The 12,082-nt window shown below is 39.3% G+C and overlaps 1 protein-coding gene across 2 annotated transcripts in view; it reads left to right on the plus strand.

Moving 5' to 3' along the window:
- The first annotated feature begins 378 nt into the window (after nucleotides 1-378).
- ZNF782 (zinc finger protein 782) overlaps nucleotides 379-12,082 on the plus strand; it is a 31,573-nt gene continuing 19,869 nt past the window's right edge. The window contains exons 1-4 of one of the 2 annotated variants that reach the window (XM_030920129.1): nucleotides 379-834; nucleotides 1,841-2,056; nucleotides 2,899-2,957; nucleotides 8,750-8,876. In XM_030920129.1, coding sequence (XP_030775989.1) covers nucleotides 2,943-2,957; nucleotides 8,750-8,876 — 142 coding nt within the window. In that variant the 5' untranslated portion in view covers nucleotides 379-834; nucleotides 1,841-2,056; nucleotides 2,899-2,942. The remainder of the gene's footprint in view (nucleotides 835-1,840; nucleotides 2,057-2,898; nucleotides 2,958-8,749; nucleotides 8,877-12,082) is intronic. The other variant, XM_030920128.1, reaches the window with a different exon arrangement.

Consider the following 12,082-nt stretch of genomic DNA (forward strand, 5'->3'; position numbering starts at 1 on the left):
CAATTTCTCTACAAAATTCTTAATCTTTTTTCACAGTTCACAAAAGTAATGGTACTTTTTTCAATATTTGCAATTCCCAATCCATATTCAGCTTCCCAATTGTCTCCGAAAGTCTTACGCAAAAAAAAAAAAAAAATGCTGGTTCAACCGGGAACCAACGGAGGGCTACTCTTTATATTTGTCAGTAGCGTTCAAGTTTTAACCTTTAACTTCTCCATGTTCTTAGAGAGCCTGAGAGGAGACTCTTCATAAAAACTCCACCCCGCCAGTTCTGAATGGCCGAAACTTGAGGAGTCGCGTCGAAAGTGGACGCAAGAGCTTCTGGGAAATGTAGTCCTGAAGGAGTCTGGTTCGCCGCGCAGCACTCTGGGATGGGGCTACTGGGCTCCTTCTGCGCCTGTGCAGCCGAAGCCCCGCCGCCTCATTTGAGTTCTCGGGACTACCGGGAAGCGGTTTGGGAAGCTCTGGGGTCGGCTCGCAAAGCAGAGGGGGCGCAGCTGGGGCGGGAGGGCCGCGTTTGTGCCCGGGAGTGGGAGAGGCAGCGGGAAGTTCGTGGGATCCCCGCCCCCAGTGTCAGTGGATGCGACCGGGCGGGCCCTCGGCCTTCCCGTCCGGTGGAGAGGGACCGCGGCCACTGGCTCCCCCGGGGCGGCTGGGGCTGAGCGCTGGTCGGGAGCAGGTGCAGGGTGCGGGCCGCGGTGTGCGGGACGGGAGCCTGGCGCGAGCGGCGGCGGGAGGGGAAAGCGCATTTGTAACGCGGGCGACAGCGTGCCCGAAATCCCCGGACGGTGGGTCTGCATCGAGACCCCGAGCTCTGGAGCTGGAAAAACCCGGGTAAGTTCCAGCTCTGTCAACTGGAAGCCTAGGCGAATGCGGGGACCAGGATGGAGAGTCAGGTTTCTCATCTGAAAATGACTGCTTCATGGCGTTGTTTTAAAACTTTAAGTCACCACCTGTAAAGCAAACAGCCGAATGTAGGCTGCTAAGCCATGAGCGACTGCTGCTGTTATATTTAGAAGACACTTTGTTCTATTCATTGGGTGCCTTATGTAAACCTCACAACCACATCTGCATTAAATATAACAACTGAGGCTCAGGTCACAAGCTAGCAGTGAGGGAGCTGGGGTTCAAGGGCACGTGTGATTTATTTCCCGTTTCAGGCGCTAATACCACACCTGCCTATAACCAGCATTGCAGCCTTCACAGCACTTAGCAGAATGGCATGTCCCCAAATACTCAGGGAGTGGATGTAGATGGAATCTTACCATGTGTCAGATGTCGTCTGGATTTCTGGTGTGTCTTCAGATCTCTTGGGTCAGACAGCTTCTTGGCCCCTTCTGCATGGTCAGGGTGTCTGTCTTTTAAATCTGATATAATGAATTCTAAGAGTCAGATTTTTGCCAGTAACATGGTTTCTCAGGTCAGGTCGCAGGCTCCTTGAACGGAGCAGCCCTTGCGACTTGGGAAGCAGGGGCCTCTGTGAACAGTTTTACCTGGAAGAGAACCCCTCTCAGACCTAGACCTCCCTCCCGAGCTTCAGAGCAGAGGCAGAAGAGCCCACAGAGGAGCAGATCCTAGATGTGTATGGTCAGAAGCAGTTCTTGATCCTACTTCCCAGATAGAGCCAGACTTGGTGGTGAAGCCTCCAGAAGCCACCACAGAATGGATGACGGTGTTTTGGGCCAGCTTTGAGAAGAGCAAAATGAGCTGGGCGGGGACCAGGGACAGGCTGCTCAGGAAAGGCCACATCATTGCAGAGGTCTGGGGATAGGGGTAACCAGAGAGTCTGTCCCCAGATCCCAAAGTAGCCCCCAGTCCCTTTCTTCTCCACTCTTTACAGATGCCATACTGCTGTTAACACATGTGACACTGGAGACTTTGTCCCTACCTCGTAGAATCCCAGCATGATGATACGTTAAGGGTTTTCTGTGGTTATCTACTTCTGATTCTTTTGAAAGCTTTAAAGACATTGGGCATGAAAGGTTCAGTGAGTTTCCAGGGACCCCTCGTTTGTGGCAGAGCCAGGAGGAAAACAGTTCCGTTCATTCTTTCACAGGTGAGTCACCAAAAGCATCGTATCCAAAGGGCCTTTTGGGAAATACATCCCAGTTAAAACATCTACAACTCTTTGCCTTAAAGTATGTCATCTCTTTTACAAGACTTTCTGTGGATTGTCTATACCAAGGGTAAACAGTATTACTAAGAAAAATAATTAAATGATGCACACTGAATATTTTTCTGTTAGTGTTTTAGAGACAGAGGCTCATCCTGTTGTCCAGGCAGGAGTGCAGTGGCACAAACACGGCTGACTGCAGCCTCTACCTCCTGGGCTCAAATGATCCTCCTGCCTCAGCCTCCCAAGTAGCAGGGACCACAGGCACATGCCACCACACCTGGCTAATTTTTTAAGTTTTTATTTTCTGTAGAGACAGGGTCATACCATGTTGCCCAGGTTGGTCTTGAACTCCTGAGCTCAAGCCATCCTCCCTCTTTGGCCTCCGGAAGTGCTGGGGTTACAGGCGTGAACCACGGTGCCTGCTAAGTTAATTTTAGTGAAAGAATAGTGTCTTATCCTGTGGTGTACTTTAGTTCAACTAATCCTCTATTGTCTTTATTTCTTTGTGTGTGTTAAAAGCACATGTGCATTATTGTTAAATCAACTGGGAAAAGTTTATGTTCACTCAATAAAAAATAGCAATTTAAGCCCCAAAACTATTTCAGAGTTGTCATAGAGACAGTACCACCTCTACGTGGTGCTTCTCATGCCTTTTCAAGGCCTGAAGGACCCTATTACCTTAGGAAGGCTGCTCCCCAACTGGGCTGCTGAGATGTGGGGAGGTGAATCTAGGAGCTGTGAGGTAGACCAGACCGTATGACCTCCTCTTTCTGTCCCCCCAGCTGAGGCTTCACAGTTCTCTACACTCTCCCAAGAGCCACAGAAAATGAACACATTTCAGGTAAGCTCTTTATTCATTCCCCACTTTGTATTGTAATGGATTTATGAGGTGTAGACGGGTCCTTGTGTTAAATGGAAAAGGAGAAATAGATCGAGTAAATCTTGAGGGAAAATATATACAGTTTTACCATGAACTCCTTTGTTTGCTGTCAGCTTTTGGTAAATAATGTTTGTCAGGGTTAGTAGGTTCCCTCCAGTTACCAGTTTGCCAAGATCTCATGCTAGTTATGAATGCACATTGAATTATATTAAATACTTTTTGTATATCTATTAGAATAAATCTATAGCTGTGTCCTTTAATGAATCTGTAAATATTGTGAATAATATAATGGATTTTCTAAAAGTAACTTGAATTCCTGTATAGACCCTAGTTGCTAATGAGTGTAGTAACTTGCGTCTTACATGTTTTCCTAGCACTTTTTGGTAATAATGTAGGATTTTTATTTCTGTGTTCTCAAATTGGATTAAAGTATATTTTCCTGTTTCCCTGTTCAGTTAGGGTACCATGGTTGTCCCATGAAAGGAAATGGGGTGCTTTTTCTTGTTTCTTCTTTTCTAATAATTTAGAAAAATGAGAAAATTGTGTTATATGTAGATTTTGTGAAACTCACCTATGAATTTGGACCTTGTGAAGACTTTCTGTGTGAAGATTTTGATTATTGAATAAATTTATTAATTCATTACTCAACTTATTATAAGCTTATACTGGATTTGTACTTTCTCAATATAATTTTTGTCATTACATTTTCATAGAAAATTGTAATCATTTATATTTGTGTTTTTTATTTTCTATTTTTTTTAGATTTAGGAAGTGTTTCTTGTTGATTACCCATTATCAAACAAGATTTGTCTTTGTCAGTATGCGTTCACTTATAAATATACAGAGACAAGGTCTAAACCAAAAGAAAAATAAAATGAGATACTAAGATATTTTATTTTAAAAACCACCTTGCATACACAAATTATAAAAATTTATTATAATTTTCACACCACCTTGCCATCCTCATGCTAATACACTTTGACACTGAAGAGGCAACTTGCCTTCTTACTTAGCACTGTACTTAGATATATTTATTAAGATGAAAAAGTTTTCATAATGTATGTTTACTAAAACTGGAAAAATTTTTAATTTTAACATAAAATGTATTTGAAATTTTCAACTAAGATTCTGGACATTTTACTTTTACATTTTGTTTCATGTATTTTACTATCCCAGGGTGTAAAAGAAGTCAAGACAGGCCTTAACCAACATAAAAGAGCAAGACTAAAAGAATCATAATGAACGCTGTCTCTTCTTTACATTTAAAACACTTCTTTAAAATATTTTATTTCAATAGCTTTTGGGGTACAAGTGGTTTCTGGTTGCATGGATTCATCTTGTTACATGGATGAATTTTATAGTGGTGAATTCTGAGATTTTAGTGCACCCATGGCCTGACAAGTAGTGTACATTGTGCCTTATAGGTAGTTTTTTCTCCCTAGCACTTTTCCCTGGCCTCCCACCCTCCCGCTTCTTGGTCTCTGAAGTCCATTATGTCACTCTGTATGCCTTTGCATACTCATAACTTAACTCCCACTTATAAGTGAGAACATATGGTTTGGTTTTCTACTCCTGTGTTACTTAGAATTGCAGCTCCACCCAAGTTGCTGCAAAAGACATTATTTCATTCCTTTTTATGGCTAAGTAGTATTCCATCGTGTATAGGTACCACATTTTCTTTATCCACTCAGTTGATGGGCACTTAGGTTGGTTCCACGTCTTTGCAATTGTGAATTGTGCTGCCACAAACATGTGTGCTGGTTTTTTTTTCATTGATGGTGACTTCTTTTCCTTTGGGTAGATACCCAGTAGTGGGATTGCTAAATGGAATGGTAGATCTACTTTTAGTTCCTTAAGGAATCGCCATACTTTTTACATAGAGGTTGTCCTAATTTACATTCCTACCACCATTGTATAAGCATTCCCTTTTCTTCACATCCATGCAAATATCCATTGTGTTTTGACTTTTTAATAAGGGCCATTCTTGCAGGAGTAAAGTGATATCTCATTGTGGTTTTAATTTGCGTTTCCCTGATGATTAGCGATGTTGAGCATTTTTTTCATATGTTTATTGGACATTTGTATATCTTCTTTTGAGAAATGACAATTCATGGCCTTTGCCCACTTTTTTGGGGATTATTTTTTTTCCTGCTGGTTTATTTGAGTTCCTTGTAAATTCTGGATACTTTGTCAGATGTCTAGTTTGTAAATATTTTCTGCCATTCTGTGGGTTGGTTGTTTACTCTGGTAATTATTTCTTTTGCTGTGTAGAAGCTTTTTAGTTTAATTAGGTCCAGTTAATTTATTTTTGTTTTTGTTGCATTTGTTTTTGGGGTATTAGTCATGAGTTCTTTGCCTAGGCTGATGTCTAGAAGAGTTTTTCAAATGTTGTCTTCTAGAATTTCTATGGTTTCAGGTCGCAGATTTAAGTCTTTGATCCATCTTGAGTTGATATTTGTATAAAGTGAGAGATAGGGATCCAGTTTCATTATTCTACATGTGGCTTGCCACTTTTACCAGCACCGTTTATTAAACAGGTCAGGGGTCCCCAATCCACGGAGTCACTGACTGGTACTGGTCTGTTAGCAATGGAACGGCACAGCAGGAGGTGGGCAGCAGGCCAGTAAGCATTACCACCTGAGCTCCACCTCCTGTCAGATCAGCAGCATCAGATTCTTATAGAGAGCGAACCCTATTGTGAACTGTACATGCAAGGGATCTAGGTTGCGTGCTCCTTATGAGAATCTAACTAATGCCTAATGATCTGAAGTGGATCAGTTTAATCTTGAAACCATCCCCACCCTCCCACCGCACAGCAGGAGGTGGGCAGCAGGCCAGTAAGCATTACCACCTGAGCTCCACCTCCTGTCAGATCAGCAGCATCAGATTCTTATAGAGAGCGAACCCTATTGTGAACTGTACATGCAAGGGATCTAGGTTGCGTGCTCCTTATGAGAATCTAACTGATGCCTAATGATCTGAAGTGGATCAGTTTAATCTTGAAACCATCCCCACCCTCCCACCGCTGGTCCATGGAAAAATTGTCTTCCAGGAAACAATCAGTTGACTGTACATATTTGGCTTTATTTCTGGGTTGTCTATTCTGCTTTATTTCTGGTTGTCTATTCTGTTCCATTGGTCTATGTGCCTGCCTTTATACCAGTACCATACTGTTTTGGAAATTATAGCCTTGTAGCATAATTTGAAGTCTGGTATGGTGGTGCCTCCAGATTTGTTATTTTTGCTCAGGATTGCTTTGGCTATTTGGGGTCTTTTTTATCCATATGAATTTTAGGATTGTTTTTTCTAATTCTGTAAAAGATGTTGGTATTTTGATGAGAATTGCATTGAATCTGTAGATTGCTTTGGGCAGAATGGTCATTTTCACAATATTGATTCTTCCAATCCATAAGCATGGGATGTGTTCCATTTGTGTCATCTGTGATTTCTTTCAGCAGGGTTATGTAATTCTCCTTGTAGAGATCTTTCACCTCCTTGGTTAAGTATCTTCTTAGGTGTTTTTTTGGTTTCGTTTTGTTTGTTTGTTTGTTTTTGCAGGTGTTGTAAAAAAAATGAGTTATTGATTTGATTCTTAGCTTGGTTGTTGCTGGTATCGCATTGCTACTGATTTGTTTACGTTGATTTTGTACCCTGAGACTTCACCGAATTCATTGATCAAATCTAGGAGTCTTTCGGAGGAGTCTTGGATTTTCTAGGTATGTGATCACATCATCTGCCAACAGCAGTAGTTTGACTTCTTTTCCAGTTTGGATGCCTTTTATTTCTTTCTCTTGACTAATTGCTCTGGCTAGGACTTCCAGAACTAGGTTGAACAGGAGCGGTGAAAGCGGGCATCCTTGTCCTGTTCCTGTTCTCAGGGGGAGTGCTTTCAGCTTTTCCCCATTCAATATGGTGCTGGCTGTGAGCTTGTCACATATGGCTTTTATTATTTTGAGGTAAGTTCTCTCTATGCCTAGTTTCTTGAGAGTTTTTATTATAAAGGTATGCTGGATTTTGTCAGATGCTTTTTCTGCATCTATTGAGATGATTATATGATTTTTGTTTTTTGTTAGGTTTATGTCATGTAGCACATTTATTTACTTGCATGTGTTAAACCATCCCTGCATCCCTGAGGTGAAACCCACTTAATCATGATATGCTTTTTGATGTGCTATTGTATTCAGTTAGCTAGTGTTTTGTTGAGGATTTTTGTATCTATGTTCATCAGGGATATTGGTTTGTTGTTTCTTTTGTTGTTGTATCTTTTCCTGGTTTTGGTAGCAGGGTGATACTGCCTTCATAGAATGATTTAGGGAGGATTCCCTCTTTTGCAGTCTTTTGGAATAGTTTCTGCAGGATTGGGATCAGTTCTTTGAATATCTGGTAGACTTCAACTGTGAATCCTTCTGATCCCGGCCTTTTCGTTGTTGTTGGCAATTTTCAAATTTTTAAATTACTGATTCAATCTCTCTACTTGTTGTCTATTCAGGGTTTCAATTTCTTCCTGATTTAATTTCAGAGTGTGTATGTTTCCAGGAATTTATTCACTTTCTCTAGGTTTTTAGCATTTTTCATGGTGCTGGTTTGGTAACGACAAATTCCCTCAGCATGTGTCTGTCTGAAATGACTTTATTTCTCCTTTATTTATGAAACTTAGTTTTGCTGGATACAGAATTCTTGGCTGACAGGTACTCTGTTTAAAGAGGTTGAAGATAGGACCCCCCAATCCCTTCTTGCTTATAAGGTTTCTGCTTAGAGGTCTGCTGTTAGTCTGATAAATTTTCCTTTATAGGTTACCTAATGCTTTTATCTTAGTGCTCTTAGAATTCTTTCCTTCATATTGGCTTTAGACAGCCTGATGACTATATGCTTTGGTGAAGATCTTTTTGCCGTGCATTTTCCAAGAGTTCTTTGACCTTCTTACATTGGGATATGTAAATATCTAGCCAGGTCAGTGAAGTTTTCCTCAGTTATTTCCTCAAATAAGTTTTCTAGACTTTTTTCTCTTCTCCCTCAGAAACATCAGTTATTCTTAGGTTTGGCCATTTTGTATAATTTCATATTTCTTGGAGACTTTGTTCATTTCTTTTAATTATTTTTTCTTAGCTTTTTGAGCTTTTTTGTGTTACGTATCATGCCACATCTCTGTGTATAGCTGCACGAGATAATAATGAACAGATTTTCATTCCTGTGAAGATTCACTTCCCGGCCGGGCGCTGTGGCCCACACCTGTAATCCCAGCACTTTGGGAGGCTGAGGCAGGCAGATCATGAGATCAGGAGATCGAGACCATCCTGACCAACATGGTGAAAGCCCGTCTCTACTAAAATACAAAAAACTAGCTCAGTGTGGTGGCGTGCACCAGTAGTCCCAGCTACTTGGGAGGCTGAGGCAGGGGAATCGCTTGAACCTAGGAATGTGGAGGTTGCAGTGAGCCAAGACTGCACCATGGGAAACGTATGCAGGAATCCTATTTATAATAATTTTACCTAAAAGGGCACTAAGCTTCCTCAGTATATTAAATAAAAATGTATGTGTATAATTTTAAAATAAATACAAACGAGAGCATGAGAACAAATATTTGTGCTAATTATGCATTTCAAAAGAATAAGGCAGAATTAGGGCCATAATAATAATCCCTTGTAGCATTTTGTTTTAAATTCTCAACAATAAACATAATGAGTTAGTTTCCAAAAACATTTTCCTTTCCCTGATTCTGAACACTCAGATTAATCAGAAATGCACTGTTACAGGCATCAGTGTCATTCAAGGACGTGACTGTGGAATTTACCCAGGAGGAGTGGCAGCACATGGGCCCTGTTGAGAGGACCCTGTACAGAGATGTGATGCTGGAGAACTACAGCCACCTCGTCTCAGTGGGTGAGCACAGCTTACCATGAGGTTCCCCCAGAGTGCGGTTCTGTTTCTCCTCTCTTTCTCTCTCTCCATACCGTACCATGTGACTCCCTCTACAGTGCAATTCTGGTTTTCCTTTTTTATATTAGTTACTTTTATTGAGGTGTATTTAACAGAAAATAAAATTCAGCACCTTTCAATGTACAAATCAATGAGTTTTTAAAAATGTATACAATTGATTACCACAATCCAGGTCATGGTTTGGAATCTTTTTATCACCCCCAAAAGTTTCTTTGTAGCCCTTTGCAGTGAGTCCCCTCCCTCAATCCCTTCCCCCACAACCCCTGGTAACTATTTGTCTGCTTTCGATTGTAATAATTTTGCCTTTTCTCCAATTTCATATAAATGGAATCATAAATTTTATACTCCCTTTTGTCTGGTTTTCTTTAGCATAATGCTTTTGAAACCCATGCACATGTGTGTATTAGTGGTTTATTATTTTATCCTAAGTAGTGTCCCTTTGTGGGCATATACTGCAATTTGTTATCCTTTATCCAGTTGGTCAACATACGGAACTTTTTCCCAGTTGGTGCTTTTATGAATAAAACTGCTATGAACTTTCACATACAAGTCTTTGTGTCAACATATGTTTTCATTTCTCTTGTCTAAGTACCTAGGAGTGGGCTTGCCAGGTCTTCTGATAAGTTTATCTGTCTATAACTTTATAAGAAACTGCCAAATGTTTTCAAACTGGCTCCACAGTTTTTCATTTTCATGAACAATGTCTGTGAGTTCTCATTACTCTTTGGTTACCATTATTTGGAAAATTTTACTGTTTTTAACAATTCTAGTTGGGTTTTCATTTGCATCTTCCTGATGACTAACAACATTGAACCTCTTTTTGTATGCTTTTTGTATGCTTTTTGTATGCTTTTTAGCCATTCATAAATCTTCTTTAAGTGACCAGTCAAATCTTTAGCTCATTTTTGTTTCGTTTAGTTTTTAGTATTTTTGTTTGTTTAGTCAAAGAAGTTCAGACCTTTATTAGATATATGTTTTACACACTTTTTCTTGCTATCTCTCACTTCTCTTTTTAAGAGAAAATGTTTTCAGTTTTTAATTTTTTGCATATATTTTAAGAAACTTTTTTTATATGGAAATAATTACAAATTTATGGGAATTAGCAAAAATTGTGTCCTCTCCTTAGTTTCCCCCAAAGGTCACATGTTATATAACTATACTACAGTATCCACACCAGGAAGTGGACACTGGCACAATGTGTGTGAATAGCTGTGTGCCATTTTATCACATGTGGACGTTGGTGTCACCACCGTAGTTGCAATACAGAACTGTTCCGTCACCGCAAAGACCTCTTCGGTGCCACTCATTCATAGTCACACCCGTGCCGCCTCTCACATTGTCCCTCATCTCTGCTAACTGCTCATCTGGTAGCTGTATAATTTTGTCATTTTGAGACTGTTATATAAATGGAATCATATAGTATTTGATGTGTTGAGATTGCCTTTTTCACTCAGCATAATGCTCTTGAGATTCAAGTTGTAGTGTATCCATAGTTCATTCCTTTTATTGCTCTGTAGTATTTCACTATATGAATGTCATTGTTTAGCCATTTACCTATTCAAGGACATTTTGTTTGTTTCCAGTTTGGGGCTATTATAAAGATGTGAGCATTCATGTTCAGATATTTTGTGAACATAAGTTTTTCCAGGATAAGTACCAAAGAGTGTGATTGTTGGATTGTATGGTAAGTTATGTTTTATTCTTTAAGAAAGTGCCAAACTATTTCCCAGAGTTGCTGTACCATTTTGCATTTCTACCAGCAATGTATGAGGGATCCAGTTATTCCCTATCCTTTCTAGTACTAGGCATTGTTGCTATTTTATATATTAGTGGTTGAATAGGTGTATAGTGATATCTCATAGTGATCCTAATTTGCATTTCCCTAATGGCTACTGATAATCAATATCTTTTCATGTGTTTACATGCCATCTGTGTATCCTTAGTAAAATGTCTGTTCATGGCTTTTGTCCATTTTTTAATTGGAAGTTTGTGTGTTTTACCATCGACTTTTGAGAAATTAGATAGTCTAGATATGAGTTCTTTATCAGATGTGTGGTTTGCACATTCTTATACCAATCTGTAACTTGTCTTTTCATCATCTTCATGGGATGTTTTGAAGAGCATAAGTTTTTAATTTTGGTGAAGTCCAGTTTATCAGTTTTGTAAAAATTTTGTCATATCTAAGAACTCTTCACTAAGTCTTTGGACCAAAGATTTCCTCCTATTTTTAAAAATTGTGTAATATATTTTACATTTTAACTATGGTGCATTTTGAGTTAATTTTTGTATAGGGCGTGAAGTGTAAGTTGAGATTTTTTTTTTTTTTTTTGCCTATGGATATCCATTTGCTCCATGCAGCACCATTACCCTTCATTGAATAGCTTTTTCACCTGTGTCAAAAATCAGTTGACTGCCTTGTATGAGACTATTATATTCCCACATTATATTTCTTTTTCAATATTGTTTTAGCTATTCTAGTTACTTCGCCTGTGCATATACATATTGTAATAATTTCATTATGTTAAAATCTTAGTGTTTGATAGGAATTAAAGCTATACATTTTCAATTTTGTGACAGTTAACATCTTTACTGCTTTGAGTCTTCTTTTAAGTTTTATAATCCATAAGCGCAAGATATTTCTCCATTTACTTAGATTTTGATTTCTTGCTTCAGTGTTTTGTAGTTTTCAGTATAAAAGTCCTGTACATGTTATATGTATACCGCAGCATTTCATTTGGTTGGATAATTGTTAATGGCATTGTGTTTTAAATTTCTGTTTGCATGCAAAGGTTGCTAGTTTATAGAAATGTAATTGATTTTTGTATGTTTGTTCTTTTATGCTGAGATCTTGCTGAACTTTCTAGGAAGGCTTTTTGTAGATTCCTTCTGATTTTTTAACATAAGCTGTCATGTGATCTATGTATAGGGTCATTTTACTGTCTTCCTTTCCAATCTATATGCCTTTTATTTCCTTTTCTTGCCATATTACACTGGCTAGGACTTCTAGTACTGTGTAGAGTACGAGTGGTGAGAGTAGTCATTCTTGCCTTGTTCCCAACCTTCAGGGGAAAACACCTCTTTCACCAAATGATCCTAGCAGGTCCTTTGTGGATATGCTTCATCAAATGGTGGAACTTCTACTGTATTCC

The sequence above is a fragment of the Rhinopithecus roxellana genome, chromosome 16, assembly GCF_007565055.1.
Source record: "Rhinopithecus roxellana isolate Shanxi Qingling chromosome 16, ASM756505v1, whole genome shotgun sequence".
In the NCBI taxonomy this organism is placed as follows: domain Eukaryota; kingdom Metazoa; phylum Chordata; class Mammalia; order Primates; family Cercopithecidae; genus Rhinopithecus; species Rhinopithecus roxellana.